Source organism: Alosa sapidissima, chromosome 13 (genome assembly GCF_018492685.1).
Source record: "Alosa sapidissima isolate fAloSap1 chromosome 13, fAloSap1.pri, whole genome shotgun sequence".
Taxonomy (NCBI): Eukaryota; Metazoa; Chordata; class Actinopteri; order Clupeiformes; family Clupeidae; genus Alosa; species Alosa sapidissima.
The window spans coordinates 15,800,803-15,817,837 of NC_055969.1; the positions used below are offsets into that span (position 1 = coordinate 15,800,803).

Genomic DNA, 17,035 nt, shown 5'->3' on the forward strand with positions numbered 1-17,035 from the left:
AACGGGGACACTGTCCAGACCTCCTGACTCCCGAGGCAAATCTGCTCGGCAGGGTAGTTCGAGGAACGGGACTTGCGGCCCAGATGATGAATTTAAAAACGCTTCACGGACTGCAATGAACTGACTCAGTGCCGCTCTGCTCTGTCTACTTTATGGGCCATCTTCTCATAGTTCAGCATCTGATGAAGAACTTTGTGGCTCCACACATCTTCTGGTGAGAGGTTTAATCAAGTATATCAAAAGAGCAGCAGTGTGCCAGATTTTGTTTTGTTGTTTTCCAATGTTTTGTTTGTTGGTTTATTTATTTATATATATACCAACTTTTCTAAGTACCTGTCTCGATTGAATGGGCAAACTTTTTAAATTCTTAGCACAGAATTCCACTGACCAAGAAAAATCAAAACACACACACAGGTAATCACTCAAGCATATCTTATCTGTATTGGACTTAATATTGTTAAAAAAATATACATGTACAAAGTGTATGACAAGAGACCACCGTGGCACACGAAGAGAGACACAGGAAGTGAACTACCTGGTGTCCATTCAGTCTAACGTCACTCCAGAGCATCATCTGTGTCTATTTTCATACCACTCTCACCCCACCCCTTGGCTGGGTGTGTGTGTGTGTGTGTGTGTGTGTGTGTGTGTGTGTGTGTGTGTGTGTGTCCAAACCGGCAGGGTGGGTGGGTCCGTCTGTCACCCAGTCCTGAGGTCCTCGGTTGCCCTCACGGACCTAGACCCTTACAGACATTCTTACATCCTCTTCCTCATTTTGCCTTTCTTCTGTCCGCCGCGGCCAAAGCCGGACTTCATGACGTCGTTGACTCGTTGGCGGTTCTTGCCGCGCAGCTTCTGCAGGCCGCCGCTCTGCAGGAACTTCTGCTTGTTCTGCTTCTTGCGTTCCTTCAGGATCTGCTCGCGGCTCTTTAGCTCCGAGCGTACACCCTTCGGGGCCCCGCCATTCGGGGGCCCAGCTGGGCCTCTTCCTGGCCCCTTCCTTCCTCTACGACCTGCAGGGACCACAGAGCACCATCAGTGTGGAGACACGGATATTTACCTACTTACTTATTCATTTGGCTGGCACTTTTATCCAAAGCGACTTACATACGTCAATTATATCAAAGGTAAGTCTCTCCAGAGCAACTCAACCAGAGTAACACAGAGGGTTAAAAGATAATTCCACAGTTTTAAAAACGAACGTTAAGGGTTGTTTTAGGGACATCTTTGTGCATGCCCATAGCCAGCCACTCTGAAACGGTCAAAGGCGATTCAAAACGAGTCCGAAAGTCAAGACAGCACCCATTGTCAAAATTTCAGTGTCCACCACTCTAGTTCATCTAAAACAAAACAGAAAAGAGACTCAAAGTGCTAAATACCAGAATTATCCTTTAAGAGCCTTGCTTAAAGGAATTATCTGGAGTAAAATGCACTTTAGATCAATTTACGGATGATTGGGAGTACATACGTTGAGTTGACATCAAAATCATGTCATTCGGATGTGTTTTGAGAAAGTTCGATTTTACCGTTTTTAGTCAAAACTCGTTAGTGTGGAAGTGAGAAGGGCATATTATTTCGCAGCTACAAAACGCTATTTTTATACCTCTTCTACAGTTCCAAACAACATTACACTTATGTGGTAGTGAGTAGAGGGTCCCTAAAGCCAAACCGAAGTATCCCGAGGTCTTTATGTGGTCGGATAGAGAGTCCAGAATGAATTTCATCAAGCCAGTACCTTTCCGGAAATGTTGCCATCTTTGATGCCATCTTCAGGGGAGTCCAACAAGGGATGGCAACATTTCCGGAAAGGTACTGGCTTGATGAAATTCATTCTGGACTCTCTAATAATAAAAGGATAATTCCTTTAAGGGCACAATGGTGGAAGCCTGGAATTTAACCCACAACTTTATACAGAATGTACTGTGACAACAGGCTATATGTGCACACATGCCAAAACAGTAATTCATTTGACTGAAGTTTAGGAATTTAGCTAGTACACCAGAGAATCCCCCCCTATCCTTTGCGGTAAGTGCCACGGGATCTAGAATGACCACAGTGATTCAAGACCTTGTTTTAATGTCTCCTCCGAAGGACAGCATACCCTAGAGCAGTGTCCCCGTCACTGCTGTAGGACTGATTTTTAGCTAGTGGGAAGAGCCCACCCGCTAGCCACCCTCCAACCTCCAATCACTTCCAGCAGCGGCTAAGTTTTTTAAGGAGGTCTCCCATCCAAGTACTACCCACACCTACACTTGCTTAGCTTCAGTGTTTTCAGAAGAGACAAGGTATCTGGCCATTTTACTAATTAATGCCATAAGCAAGATCCTAAGCGTATATATGGGGGGGGGGGGGGGGGGGGGGGTCACATCAATGTCACATTATAGTTTAATTTCATGCGCAGAGGACTTTGGTCACTGCTCGCCAGTTGCACATCAATGAAGTCTGTAAGACACAACTGTCCACATGATTGAGTTCCTAACTTACCTCCACGGCCTCCCATCTGTCCTCCACCTCCACCTCTACCACGTCCAGTCTCTCCGTCAGAGCCATCGTCATCATCGTCCATCTTGTTCTTCTTCTTCCACTGCTCGTAACTAACATATCGTCAAGGTACATGTGGTCTTCTCAATCAAAACAAACACTCAATACATTAAAAAAAACACAATCACTGAAGCACACCGATGTTTAGATTGCTCATTTTAATTTAGAAAGGTGTGGCAAACCTAAATTAAAATAAGCACTCTAAACATCTGTGTGCTCCGGTGATCCTTTCCTTTTTACTGCATGACCGGTCCTCTCCTGGACTGTTGCAGGAAAGCGCGGTAAAACTACCAATTTTCAATACTCAATACATGTTCATTGTCTGCAAGCACTCACACATTGAATAGAAATTCACTTACATCAAACACATCCTCCTACACCAACCTGAACATTTCAACAGTAACAATGGCAAGAAAGGATACAAGTTCTTCTTCTTTTTGGCGCTGACCACCTGTCCATTCTCCAGTCTGACCTTCTTCTTCTTGTCTTCTTTGCCCGTGTCACGTACAAAGCGCTTCCTTTTGCGGTCCCTGAGAGGAGACACATAGGAATGGGTGACGTGGAGCCATATGACTAGAGGAGAATGTGGTCTGCTATGGTGTGAAAGCTGTGCATGGTGCACACATATACATATATATATATATATATATATATATATATAGAGAGAGAGAGAGAAAGAGAAAGAGTGTGAGAGAGAGAAAGAGACAGAGAGAGAGAGAGACACACAAAAGTGTAGTAAATGTACATGATATGGGTTTTGGGACTTTTCACTTTGTGTGTGTGCGTGCGTCCGTGTCTGAATGCGTGGGTGACAAAAGTTCTGTATGCGTTTTTTAGGAAGCAGTGTATGTAAGATGATAGCTGATGATTGATCAAAGATGACCTCTCACCATCTCATGACGCTCTTGTGCTGGTCAAGTGTGGTATTCTCATCTCCCATCAGGTCCAGTACAGCTGTGGAGGCCTGCTGCTCAAACGTGGTGCCCTCACCTGAAAGGCTGAGCCTAGACACACACACACACACACACACACACACACACACACACAATAAGCATGACTGAATTATAAAATAGCCATTCTGATATTAAATGCATTTTACAAGCTAGTGTTAAAGACAGACATGTTTCTCAATGTGTCTACTATCTACTAAGCTTCTATTTAAGAACCAAACCAAACAACCCCTTGAACTTTGGTTTTCTAAGAGCACAAACTTTATAAATAGCGCTGGTCGCCATCCGTTTACACAAACATTACTTAGGGGCTTTCATCAGGTTCATGACCCTGGAACTGAACTATCCAGTAAGCAACCAGGAGAACTAAAGTGAGGGGAAGGGAAGGAGAAGCACATATTGACGAAACTCTTCTGTTCTGAAAGCCCATTAGCATAAACATGTCAATTTCCATGTAAACAAATGCAGCACAGTATATACAAATGGACCCAAATGTAAATGTAATTTAGGAAACGATATATATGTCTCTGTGTGTATATACCCTCGCTCGGAGTTGAAATCTTTGGGCCTGTAGGGGATGTAGAACTCCTCGTCTCGTCCAGACTGCCTGTTCTTCTTGCCATGGGGGGTTTCGGGATCTTCCTCTCCCAAATTCTTCTTACGTTTCCCACCCACCACCTCGGCAAACACACCCTTGAAAAAGATACAAACACACAAAAAATTAGATAAAAGTGATGAAAGTATGCTACTTTAGAAATGCTAGCATGATCATTTACTACTCTGGTTTAACGGAAGTTGAGAACACAATTGTTTTCATGGCACTTGATCTATAAAATCAAGAGAGACTGATGGTTCTGATGGGACCATCCTGCTTTAACTGCCTTTCATCTCATCACTCACCCGGATGTCCTCTTCCTCCTCCTCATAATCTTCGTTGGCTGTGGTAGTTGAGGTGGAGGGGACGGGCGGTTGGTGGAACTTGTTCTCAGCGAAGCGCTCCACCTGGGTCCGTGCAAACTTGTCCACCAGTCGGCGGTCTCTGCTGCGTTTGGCTCGCATCACCTCACTAGCGCTGGTCTTGTTCGAAGAGTTAATCTCAAATATCGTCTGAAATGAAAATTTGCCAAATTAGCTTGTTAAGATGATTTATATACATCTGACTTTTTAAAACCTTTTTGTCCTTTTTTTACCTTGATTAGCATACAAGTGACATATACTGATACGTATGAAGGTTTCAATTTCTAATCAATTTTTTTTTGTACAATAAAAATAAATATAAATAGCCTTAAAAAAGGACAGAGCAAGGACAGAAATAGCATGACCTAAAACCCAGCATTTATTTGAAATAGATCTTTGGCCACTCTAGATACACTCTCAAATCAAAAGTTTCTACCAAAGTCCCTTTAGGCAAGTCCCTCCACTCGGTGGCGATATTGCAACACACTCTCGGGCATCTATTTTGGGGGCAGAAGACTTCACGATACCAATCTCGCTCCAGTGGCGCGGAAGGGGCATATATATGTAGTCAACTGCCATATTGGTGTTATGAACTAACCCCATGCATTTTTATGAAGGATTTTTTTTAAACGCTGTGTCTCCTCAATTAGAAAGTCTGTCTCTACTCACCACTTTGGACTTGTAGCTCTTGATGCAGTCCACCATCTGCAGCCTCTCCAGTTCCATCTTCTCCAGACCTGACCCTGCAAACACATGTTAAATATTCACTACAACATACTGAATGCTACAAGGAATACTAAACACAGACACAAAATACAGTAAAATACAGTGTTCTATAGAAATACACAAATATGCAATTAACTATATAAATATAAACATTCATAGACACAGTCACTGAACAAACCATGAGTACAATGTTTGGAAACATTCTGCTTATAAAACCTGTAAACCGCTTCAACTAGAGTACAGTGCAAATAGATCACAGCTGGCTCACCTAACAGGGGATGGACTGCCATGCTTGCGAAATCGGTGTTCTTGACCCGTTTGAATGACTCAGGAGACGGGCTGGGCCTTGACTTGAGGTACTGCTTGTAGGCGTTCTCAGCAACTTGCTTGAGGGTCTGCAGCTCAACAGAGTTTTCATGGGCCGTGATGAGCTGCCCCTCTTCGTCATCCAGGATACTCTGGGGCACGCGTCCGAATACACCATCAGCATCTACGCACACACGTATGCATGCATGCACACACACATTAGGTACTTTATTCACAATCACAAGTAGAATGGATATATTCATTAATTTGTTCATTCATTCATTCATTCATTCATGCAATCAAACTTTATTTATTCTGTAAGGTTCATTGAGGGTAGTCATTTTCAGTGAAGCTGAGACTACAGTAACAATGAAATAACAAGATATCGTATAATAATTGAGGTAAAAAGTATAGGCCTAGACCTATAAATAAAGCAAAATAAAATAAATAATAACTATAACATTATAGAGGAGGAAGGTAAATTTAAATATATATCAAATAATCAAATAATAATAATAAAATAACATTTACTTAAAACAAGTACAATTTCACATAGGAAAGTTTGAGATCACAGATCTGAATTGATTATAGGAAAGTAGAGAGTTAATTTTTATATTACATTGAAATTCATTCCAGGAAGTAGGAGCACCATAACAAAACACAGACTTTCCCAACTCAGAATGGATACGAGGAACCTTGAGCATCAAACAGTCATTTCATCTGGTCTGATGGGGACCAGAATTCCAAACAAGCATGTTTGAAATATAACCCGGTAATTTCCCAACAATACCTTTGTAAATAAACAGATACCAATGATTATGTCTCCTCTCTGTTAAAGATGACCAACCCACTTTACCATAGAGACACAATGATGAGTGCCAATAGCCATCACCAGTAATGAATCTCAGGGCAGTGGTAGACTGAGTCCAGGGCTTTAAGTGAACAAGCAGTAGCATTTCTATAAATCACATCACATTGTCTAGAACTGACATAAAGACGGCTCGCTGAGGGGGCGCTATGCTCTTTGGTATCTACAGTGCTACGCGCTCCACTTGGGTCATGTGCTGATGGGGACGGAGGCCTCCTATGCTGTGATCACAATTGATCTGCATTCGATTGCTCTTCCTTAGCGACCAGCTGTTTTTGTCTCGGTAGACTGAAATTGAATTACACGGTCTGAAACTGAATTGTGAGAACTGAAGGTGAAAGTGCAAAGAGCTAGTTCTAGAGAAATATATTATTGATGCTAACTAGAATAGCTAAAGATAAGCAGTCCTACACACATGATGAACACTGTCATATGTTAAAGCAGAGCACATGGAATTCCAGTATCCTAAATGTTCAGAGAATAGTGAATCTCAATGATGGCACTAGGTTCCCACTTATGCCATAAATATCAAGAAATAAACCTCTCGTAGCCACAAATGTCTTATGCCATAAATAACAAGCTATGAACTCTTCTAACTTATCAAGCTTCATATGGACTTCTGAACCACAAATACCTTGGTCATGATCCGGCAAAGCAAACTGGATGGGTCTTCCCAAGAAGAGATGAAGGTCATAGACAAATGGCACCTCGTCTTGGCACACCAGACTGAAAGACTTTCCACCTCGACCGGCACGAGCAACACGACCTGTGGCACAGGCACAGAAGGAGGAGAACAGAGAGAAATATGTCAATCAGTCAAAAGACATCAGGTTTACATTCATACTACATGTGGTTTCATTCACTTAGTTAGTAGCTAGTCAGTCAACTAACTCTTTTCCCTTTACGTTATTAGAAACTACATAGGCATCAATACAGACAGAATGCAGAGCAAAGGAATCGTTTTTTTACAATAGAGCATAGCATGAGAACGCCAATCAGACATCCCAACGTCAACGCCAACAATCCCATCACTCACCCACTCTGTGCAGAAACAGTTTGGATTTGGAGGGGAAGTTGTAGTTGATGACGTTGTCCAGCATGGGGATATCAATACCACGAGCAGCCACGTCCGTCACCAGCAGCACCATAGCTTTGCGGTGGACAAAGCGCCCAATATTGATCTTCCTGGCCGTCTGGTCCAGGGCACTGTAGATGTAGGCAACCTCAATGCCCTCTAAGGTCAACATCTGAAGACAAACAAAAGGACACAAACGTATTGCTTTAAGGACAAGAAATATAGGCAGAAATCTGACCTTGATGACATAGTAGGTCTTACAAGTAAGGGATAATGTATAGAACGCCGGTCATTATTGGGAAAATAAGTCCCGACAGGGCGAACCAGACCCTGACGCGCCAGCACACACACACACACACACACACACACACACACAAGGAGCTCTTAATAGCCCACGTTAAATGTGGGGTTAGGTGGTGACTGCGGGATAGTAGGCCTATCTTCAGCTGTCAAATGTTACCAATCAGGGGACAATTTAATCGTGTGTGGATTTGTTTGTAGACCAACATTTATCTCACGTGGCTTTGTTATATCATTTGTTCCAATATAAATGCTGCCATGTGAATACAAACAAACCCAGGGGACAATGGAGAAAAATTGTATAGATTCAGAACAATTGATTCGGAACAAAAAAGGTATGAAAGCGCCCTTAGACGAAAATAATGACCGGTAGAACTTTAGGAAATCCCATTCAAGTCAATAGAGCGTTCTACTTGCATTGTGAAGAGCCGTATAATAATTACAAATAGCTGCTACTGGTTCATAGAACTTACATAGATATGTGTACATGATGGTGGCATGCACATTAGTAGACAAAGATGGGGAAAGATACATTGAAAAGAGAAGCAATATCTAGAGTGTGAGATATAACACTATTACCTGATAGCCTTACGTTCAATCATTCTCACCTATGTAAGTTTAACATTGCGCAAACTTAATATTTTCCTCTTGGATAGTCACATACAATTGCTACATTTGTTTTGATGTAGAGAGAAGCAAGCAGATAAGAGAACAAATTGTTCAAAGATGGAAAAAATACATACAGTAAAATTGTCTCATGAGGTTCATTACACACGTCTCACCTCTCTAATGTACTCCACATGATGTTTGGTGGCCACAAAGACGACCGTCTGCTCCTGGGCCTTCACCACGTTCCTGAGCAGGTGCAGCAGCATGGCAGGCTTGTCATCCAGCCTCAGGTGGAAGAAGGCAAGCTGGGACATGGTGGGATGAGTACATCATCAACAACTCATACAATCAGAACACACAAATATTTCTACATACATAGAAAGTATAAAGCTGACTAGGTATACGTGCAACCATGTACTTTAGACTTAATTACTTAATCAATTCAATACATTTCCAATGGGTGTACTGCTTACTACTCCCAGATCACCAAGGGTTTTAGTCAATGACAAAGTACACAACAATATCGCATTAATAGCCTTAATTATGGAGTTACTAAAATTTTACACCTGAGGCTATTTAAAACAGAACCTAAGTTATTTTATTACCTTCAACTGATCGCTCAGCTTTGTGTCGACATCAAGACGAACAAGAACAGGGTCTGTCAATCCTGCAAAATCCAGATGATGAAATGAACCAGAGACGAACCAACCCAACGGCAACTCATTCATATCAATTCAGAGACTGTGTACTGAAGACTCTTTACACTAGCAGTATGACAGGAGCTTTATATACCTGCTCGGGCAAACTCCACCAGCAGTTTTGGAAGAGTGGCTGAGAACAAGAGCGTCTGTCGTGTGTCTGGGAGCCGACGAATAATCTCCTGAAGCTGGTCAGCAAAACCCATCTCAAACAGCCTGAACAGGAAAAACTCATGATTTACTCTCAATACCCTGTGATGGCCACAATATTATATTTATATACAGGTTGGCAAGTCTGAATATAAGCTAAACAACAATTATTCTGCTCCAGATCAAATGTAATGCCTGCCCTTATACAATTCCAAACATTTTAAGGTCTTTATTATCAGAAATAACGTATAAGACAATTAAAGACTTTTTATGGATCGGAGGGGGGGGGGGGGGGGGGTGTTAGTGCAACTCTAGGGTTATGCTTACCTGTCAGCCTCATCAAACACCACATACTCCACATTCTGCAGCTTCAGGTTCATTTCCATAACGACATGCATTAGACGACCAGGGGTACCAATAATACTGCAGGAGGAAGAGCAATTTGTCAAGTAAACAATCCCGCAAGTGAATGTAACGTATGTATTTCAAACAACTGGGGAAAAGTCGACATACATGTCAGGGTTTTCATGTAGAGCAGCAAACTGTTCCTCCATACTGAAATATAAAATGCAAACATGTCAATGCCACAGTCAACACATAGGACAATTGTTGACAATTGCAATTGTATTTTACCTGTCACCTCCAAGAATCAATGCAGTCTTAAAGCCAGCAAATTTACCAAGCTGGAAGAAGAAAAAAACACAAATTAACATTGGTATGTTTCTCTTCTGTACTTCCAGACAGAGATAACACTCAAGGGGCTATCTAAAAGAGGTAATGACAAAAGATCTTACGAAAGACATAATACCTCTCGAGTGAATTTCATGGTCTGAAGCGCCAACTCTCTTGTTGGAGTGAGAATAAGGGCCCTGGCACCAGTCTGGGCCTGTGGAGCCTTTATTTTCTCAAACATCGGAATCAAGAAAGCAGCAGTCTTTCCACTACCGGTCCTTGCCATAGCAACCACATCTTTTCCATCCAGAATGACAGGGATAGTCTGTCAAGAACAAAGTGACATTGCTCCATCACTTACACCAATAACACTATGAAAAAGTTTTAGCGTATGTAGTTGTTTACATGTCAAAATACGTACTTTTCGCTGAATAGGAGTAGGGACTTTGTAGCCCTTCTTCATTACTCCTTTAAAGACAGGATAACTGAGCCCTGCAAAGATTAAACAAAAAAGCATTTTTAGCTGGCCTTTGACAAGTTTCTAATAAATATGAATACCGCTCACTGCTTTGTAGGTGTCAGAACTCACCCATGGACTGGAACCCTCCCGACTTCTTCTGCTTCTTGTTTTGGGCTCGTACCAACTCCCTGGTGTCTGGTTCGACATCCGACAGGGCGTCAGATGATGTTGGGAACCGTGGCAATTTTTTACCGGGCTAATAGAATATGAACAATTGCTGTCAATATACAGTTTAACTGCTGACGTTAGTAAAGAACACATTTTACAAGTTGCAATCCAACGCTGTGCTGCAACGTGCACTGTTTACATTAACGCCAACTAGGAAGTTCACCAGAGGAAAACAGAATGTTTTACATGACTATAAGTTAGCCGAATATGAAAAGCTTAAACAAGTTAAGATGTTTCATAACAAAATGGTCTTACGGAATCATCGTTCTTTATTTCGGCAGCCAACTCAAAGTCTCCTTCGTCCGAGTCCACCTCTGGTTCTCTATTTTGACCGTGTGACGGCCCGTGTCTCTTCTTTTTGGTTAGTTTCTTCTTTCTCTGTGCCATTTTCCAATTTTAGATGTCTTCGTAGCTTAGTGACGGAACAGATATCTCGCCAGTAAGGCTTAATTCGGAGATTCTCACTATTTATTTCCACAACAATTCAGGACAAGACAACCAAATAGAAGGGAGCCATTTTGAAACACGTGTGAAATATGGCGCACATGACTGACGTATACCGTCGCTGAGCATGACATCATGACTAGTTTTCCATCGGATCGTATCGAGGGCAGAAGTGATAATGTAGTTATGTAGAGATTTCAGATCGGTGCATGCCATTTTCCTTCTCGTGTGCTGTACCCGATGTTAAGACCGCGCTCACTCAACAGAGACAGAGTTGCCGTACAGTAGCAACACAGCTAAATGTACAAGCTAACAGAATCAGCGTTTGCTGGCTAGCCATCAACTTCATCGAGGAAAGAGGAAGGAACTTGGAATATCGACCTCCAGTCCCCCCCCAGGTTGAAAACTATCTTTCTAACTAGCTAGGTAACACCACAGCCTAGAGGTGACTATAGGTTTAATGGCATAATAACATAATTTGTATTTGTCAGCTCGATCGGCAGTATTGTGACATTCATTCTAAATCTGACACTTGTGGATTCGGCTAGCTTTGGTAGAGTTGAGCGTGGCTGATTTTGACTGTTGTTTAGCTTCACAAATGTAACATACTGTGACGTTAATGTTGTAGACCTTATGTTTACCCTGTGAACATTAACATTAAATCTACTTCTTAGCTCACGGCGCTTGCCAACACTTACGATAGCCACCCAAGACACACCTCTCATGCAGCATATTTAGCGTGTCATTAATTGAATCGATGTTTGCCATGCTAGGCCTGTACAGAAATGTAGTCTCAAAATGTAGTCTCTCCACTAGATGATTGTTATAGTTAATCTTCTAGTAGGAGGAGGTACACCCAAAATAGCATAATGTGTGTGCATGGAGCCTTAACAAGTGTGTTGTCTATCTGCAGATGAGAGACAAGTCGCCTTTGGCCGCAGGACCTGCTAAACGTTCAATGACACTATGATTTGTGATGTCAGCGGGTAGTGTTTGATGCAGGATGCTTCAGATACCTTTTGTAAGCCTGGACAGGGACAGAGACCGGCCTCTTATACGGTTACAGTTCACCCACTTTGCTGTAGCCACGGTAAGCCTGCCACTTATTGGCTTCATCGGATGTGTCGCCACCTCACTCATCTCACACTTCAATGACTCCACCTACACTCACTGCCAGGTGCCCAACTACCTCCCATCCATCAGTGCGGCCATCAGCCTAACACCAGAGCGCTATGTGTGGAGGTTCTGTATCGGCTTGCACTCAGCGCCGCGATTCTTGCTGGCGTTCGCCTACTTCTCCTTCTACAGGGGAAAGTTTGTGAGACTCCCAGAGCTGCTTCTCACCGGCCTGACACTGCTGGCCTCGCTCAGTGAGAACGTGGGCCTGCTGCTGCTTACCTACGTGTCCTCAACGGAGACCTACTCCCTGCACAAAAACGGCTTTATCGTCTTCATTGGGAGCTCCATCCTCCACATGGTCTGCACATGCAGGCTGTGGCAGGTGATCAAGAGGTCAGGCTTCGAGGAGAGGAAGTCCTTCCGATACAAGTGGCGCATCTTCCTCTTCAACATCTTCTTCTGCCTCTGCGCTGGCTACTTTTTCAGGCGCCATAACAAGTACTGTGAGCCGGGCATCTACACCCTGTTTGCTTTCTCCGAGTACTTGGTGGTCCTCTCCAACATGGCATTCCACATGACTGCTTACTGGGACTTTGGGAACAAGGAAGTGATGGTTGCCATGCCCCCAGAGGGCAAACGCTTCTGATTGGCTGTGGACTCTAGGTATTGAAAGCTGAAATATAAGGTTAACTTGATACGTAAGTTGCTTCTGAAGGCCTGAATTAAAGCATATGCCTCATCTTCTCTACCTACCCTACCGACATTACATTTTGTGCTAGGCTATTTGATGCTTCACAGATGTGACTACTGTGGCCAATTTGTGTCAACATGATGTGTGCTGTGTGCAAAGTGATATGCTAGCTATATAAATATATAATGTTTTTCAATTTGTGTACACAGTGGAATGTGTCCTAAAGTTCACTCAGATGCTGGTAGAGGTGGTATCATGTTGTCATTTGACGCAGAGAATTCCTGTCTGTGATATAATGCCTTGCTTGTGTAGGACTGGATGTTGTACCCATAAAATGACATGTGAAATCAAAGGATGATGATGATAAAGACAACAGTTATGATGGTGGTGTGACCTACTAAAAACTGTCCTGAACCAAAGGTTGATATTTCATATCCTCTGACAAGACAAGGTATTGAAAATGCCATATAGCACAATTTATTGGTCTTTGTTCAAATCAAAATGATTTTAATTAGTTTGATCCTATGTACACCTGCGATATATATATATATATAATGTTTTTTGTGCTTAATGTGTATTGTAACTCAGGTAAATGTCATTTCAAATTGTATTTGAATTTTGTAGCTAATTTGTACTGAAGTAGTCTTTTTATTTCTTGATGGTAAAACAGCTTTGATAACAGCTTTTCAAATGATTGGATTGAATTGAATAAATGTCTGTTGCCATTGTCAACCTTATATTTTTACTGATGTCTTGAAATTAAACCGTTTGTCCACATAGTGGCAGTCAAGAGTTTGGGAATGAAAAAGTACTTCACTGAAAAAAAGACCAACAGCTTAATGGCTGGCTCGAGACCTAATCGTGGTATCAGCGATTTCATCACTAGTAGTTTTTGAAGGATAGCCTACATCTTGGAGCCACATCTACATAGCCTTCATCTTGGAGGCTACAGCATAAATACAAAGGCCCTCCTTAAGGTAATGCCATTCAATCTGTGATTACAAACTAATTTAGTTTCAGAGCTAGTTCAGTCTGAAGATTATTTCAGTAACAACTCTATTGGTCTGTATAGCCTATTGAAGAATGGCAGAGTGTTTTAACGAAATTGTTTTCCCTGTGTAACTACCTTCATGTACTGGTCAATTTGACTGGTCTTTAGCTACAGTAGACTCTGAATACTCATCCCTCTTAGATGGAGATCCGGTGCCTAACAAGCTATTCCTACTGATCATGCATACTACTGTATGTGAGCTCATAGAGAATGGCACCTGGCTCCACAAATGTAACATGCCTGTTCATTATAATTGCCTATTAAGACATCAATGAGCTGACTGAAGTAATCATAGGGATAGCAGAGGAGTTTAACTTAACAGCTACACCTTCAGACACAAAAATGAACATTCAGTTACAGCATATCTATCTATTAGTTGGGTCATCTATAGCAGTTCCGTGACCGTGGAGAGCGAAGGTTCGTTTCTCACTAGATTTGTCATCTATAAAGGTTAAAGAAAAAAAATAGCCGGGTGCCCCTCACAAAAATGTGGGGAAATTTTGTGAGAGCCCTATATCCAATATGGCTGCCGTAAGCCAAGCTGGATATGAACTTTTTAATGGTTTTGCCCACAATGCTGCATTACACATGGTTTTTGAGACTATTTGGGTCAAGAAATTCATAAATGATGTAGATTTATTGATTTGACCTATTTCTGACCTTCAAATTCAAGATGCTCCACACTGACCCCTCTCATCATCACTGCTACTCTCATCTGAGCTTTCATGAGGTGTGAGCTGCTGGGGCAAGGGGGTGTGACGCACTGGTCAACACTTTCCATTCTCAAGATGCTCTTGCAGGTTGTTATGGAGCTGGAAATATGAAAGGTAGTTTGTCCTTTCATGGATTGTACACTTATTCAGCAGGCCAGACCAGAGTTTCCAAATGGCACAAACTGAAGAATATGAGTACAATCCGTCTCCCACCTGATGATGACTCTTTGAGTCACACCTCATGACTGCTCAGATGAGAGTAGCAGTGATGATGAGAGAAGTCTCTCCGAGAGAGAGATAGACTCCTGACGGGCAGCCGTCCAACCACATGCTCATTGTACCCCTACCTATGAGCCTACTTCAGTCCATCAACCCAACTATCACACCAGCTAACACACGTGATCAATGCTTCGTTAACCTCTGGCACATTTCCAACAGCATTCAAAATGGCCCGGGTAACACCATTACTTAAGAAAACTTCTCTCAACCCTGCTCAAGTTGAGAACTACTGTCCTGCTTTACTCCTACCTTTCCTATCCAAAGGTATCGAACAAGCAGTCTCCAAACAGGTCTCTGAATTCCTCTCACCGAACAACCTTCTGGATCTAAATCAATCTGGGTTCAAGAGGAGCCACTCAACCGAAACGGCTCTGCTGTCTGTAATAGAAGCCTTAAAGGAACCCAAGGCGACCGCTCGGTCAAGTCATTCTACTTTGCCTTTGACACTGTTAATCACAGCATCCTTCTCTCTATACTATTAAACATGGGAAACTCCAGTTTTGCTCTCTCCTGGTTTGAATCTTACCTCACAGAATGCTCGTTTAACGTATCATGGCTTGGACACCATGTGTAATGCAGCACTGTGGGCAAAACCATTAAAAAGTTAATATCCAGATTGGCTTACGGCAGCCATTTTAGGGCTCTCACAAAATGTCCCCACATTTTTGTGAGGGGCACCCCGGCTAATTTTTTTCTTTAACCTTTTAGATGACAAATCTAGTGAGAAACGAACCTTCGCCCTCCACGGTCACGGAACTGCTATAGATGACCCAACTATATAGTGTATATAAAGATATGTGTGTGTGTGTGTGATACCGCATATAGATATGTGGTGGACAAGAAAATGTCTTGTCTTTATGTTGTAACTGACTTGATTGCTTAGAAAAACAACTTGGAACACTTTATTGAGTTTATAGCTTTGTTGAGGAGGTATAGGTAGGAGGTAGCTTCAACAAGTAATCGATCTGTAACAGTTATTACATAACCCTATGTTCTTTCCATGCTCTTAACTCCATGATATGAAAACAGCAGACAACACATATACTGTGGCTCAAAAATACTTGTATATTTTCATTCAAAAGTATTCTAAGCTAAATCAGATCTTTAACTGACAAAGCCAAACTAAGCAGCAGTAGGAATGGTTCATTGTGCCCCAAGAGAAGTGAGTGTTTCAAGTGATTCATGACAGATTGACGTGATCTGCTGCAATCATATGAGAGTTAATGTTAATGTGGGTGGAAGCAATGGGCACAATTTGCTTATTTTACTGGCACAAAGGGTCAGCAACTGTAAATATGCATGTTTTAAATTATACAGCACAACTTGTAGTTTATTATTATAACTTACAGCAGATTATTTTGTGGATCCCTTGTCAATTAGTCATGGACCCGACTTTGGGAACCACTGCTTTACAATACTTAATATTGATACATACTGAAAGACTTTTGAGGACATATCTCATAGGATCAAGTGCTTTTCGAGCATAAACACTTGTGAGAAAATGGATCTACTTGTCCATATGATTTTTTTTCCTTTGGTGCTTGGCACTAAAGCTCCTGAACAACATGCTGATTATAGATTTATTGGATCAAACCAACTCATTCAGAGAAACAGGGATTCTCATTCTAGGTCAGAGAAAAAAACATAAAAAAAAGTAATCAGTCCTTGAATATTCGGAGGGGGGGGGGGCAAAGCAAATACGCTTACCATGACTAACATACTGTCGGTGCGTCAGTGTTCTTAGCTTTCTTCGGTGAATTTCTTTCGAGGCATTTAGCGAAAAAATCCTCTTTCTGTCTCCCCTATGAAATGGGATTAGGAGACATCAACACAATTGTGAATTTTTTTCTTTCTCCAAATGAAGACAAATGAAGCACAACTCAAAGCATGTATGTACCACATTGTAAAACACCTCCCTTTCATTTTCATTTTCTTGTTTGTATGTCCTTTGTGTGACCCTGAATATAAAGCAGCAATCATAGTGCTTAATGGTGTATCAGAACAAATGCATGGATGAGTAACTTTACATTTTACTCTTGCTTAGTTAAGCCAATTCAAATGAGTTCTTTAATTTCTTCCACAAAATTAATTGTTATCACAATTTGCATTACTTACAACAGAATGGTCTACATTGAAGTTAAGCTATTATATAGACATATTCCATCATTTCCAAACATATGTTGATTGTAAGAAGTTGT

The 17,035-nt window shown here is 41.8% G+C and overlaps 2 protein-coding genes across 4 annotated transcripts; one reads left to right on the top strand and one right to left on the bottom strand.

Moving 5' to 3' along the window:
* Positions 1-415: 415 nt before the first annotated feature.
* On the bottom strand, positions 416-11,065 carry ddx54 (DEAD (Asp-Glu-Ala-Asp) box polypeptide 54). The gene is made up of 20 exons (XM_042059680.1): positions 10,796-11,065; positions 10,442-10,568; positions 10,274-10,344; positions 9,989-10,177; positions 9,814-9,863; positions 9,694-9,735; positions 9,508-9,603; positions 9,125-9,246; positions 8,938-8,999; positions 8,506-8,637; positions 7,385-7,595; positions 6,983-7,114; positions 5,443-5,664; positions 5,118-5,191; positions 4,392-4,598; positions 4,033-4,184; positions 3,432-3,545; positions 2,964-3,071; positions 2,485-2,594; positions 416-1,013 (listed from the first exon to the last, which is right to left on the bottom strand). The coding sequence occupies exons 1-20, from the start codon at positions 10,925-10,927 to the stop codon at positions 757-759; spliced, it is 2,610 nt and encodes an 869-aa protein (XP_041915614.1). The 5' UTR covers positions 10,928-11,065; the 3' UTR covers positions 416-756.
* A 66-nt stretch (positions 11,066-11,131) lies between these two features.
* Positions 11,132-13,586, top strand: pgap2 (post-GPI attachment to proteins 2). 3 transcript variants are annotated; one of them, XM_042059747.1, is made up of 2 exons: positions 11,132-11,429; positions 11,898-13,586. In XM_042059747.1, the coding sequence occupies exon 2, from the start codon at positions 11,988-11,990 to the stop codon at positions 12,747-12,749; it is 762 nt and encodes a 253-aa protein (XP_041915681.1). In that variant the 5' UTR covers positions 11,132-11,429; positions 11,898-11,987; the 3' UTR covers positions 12,750-13,586. The 3 variants fall into 3 exon arrangements, with proteins under 3 accessions (XP_041915681.1, XP_041915683.1, XP_041915682.1); XM_042059749.1 differs by having other exon boundaries at positions 11,132-11,410; XM_042059748.1 differs by having other exon boundaries at positions 11,133-11,382.
* Positions 13,587-17,035: the final 3,449 nt, after the last annotated feature.

What these genes read in the sequence shown, in the direction of transcription:
- ddx54 (XM_042059680.1), bottom strand. Translation starts at nt 10,927, where the DNA reads ATGGCACAGAGAAAGAAGAAACTAACCAAAAAGAAGAGACACGGGCCG. An exon ending in GGGAGGGTTCCAGTCCATGG is followed by an intron (nt 10,345 to 10,441) that starts GTGAGTTCTGAC and finishes TAATCTTTGCAG; the next exon opens with GGCTCAGTTATCCTGTCTTT. An exon ending in GATTTCAACTCCGAGCGAGG is followed by an intron (nt 3,546 to 4,032) that starts GTATATACACAC and finishes GTGTGTGTCTAG; the next exon opens with GCTCAGCCTTTCAGGTGAGG.
- pgap2 (XM_042059747.1), top strand. Translation starts at nt 11,988, where the DNA reads ATGCTTCAGATACCTTTTGTAAGCCTGGACAGGGACAGAGACCGGCCT.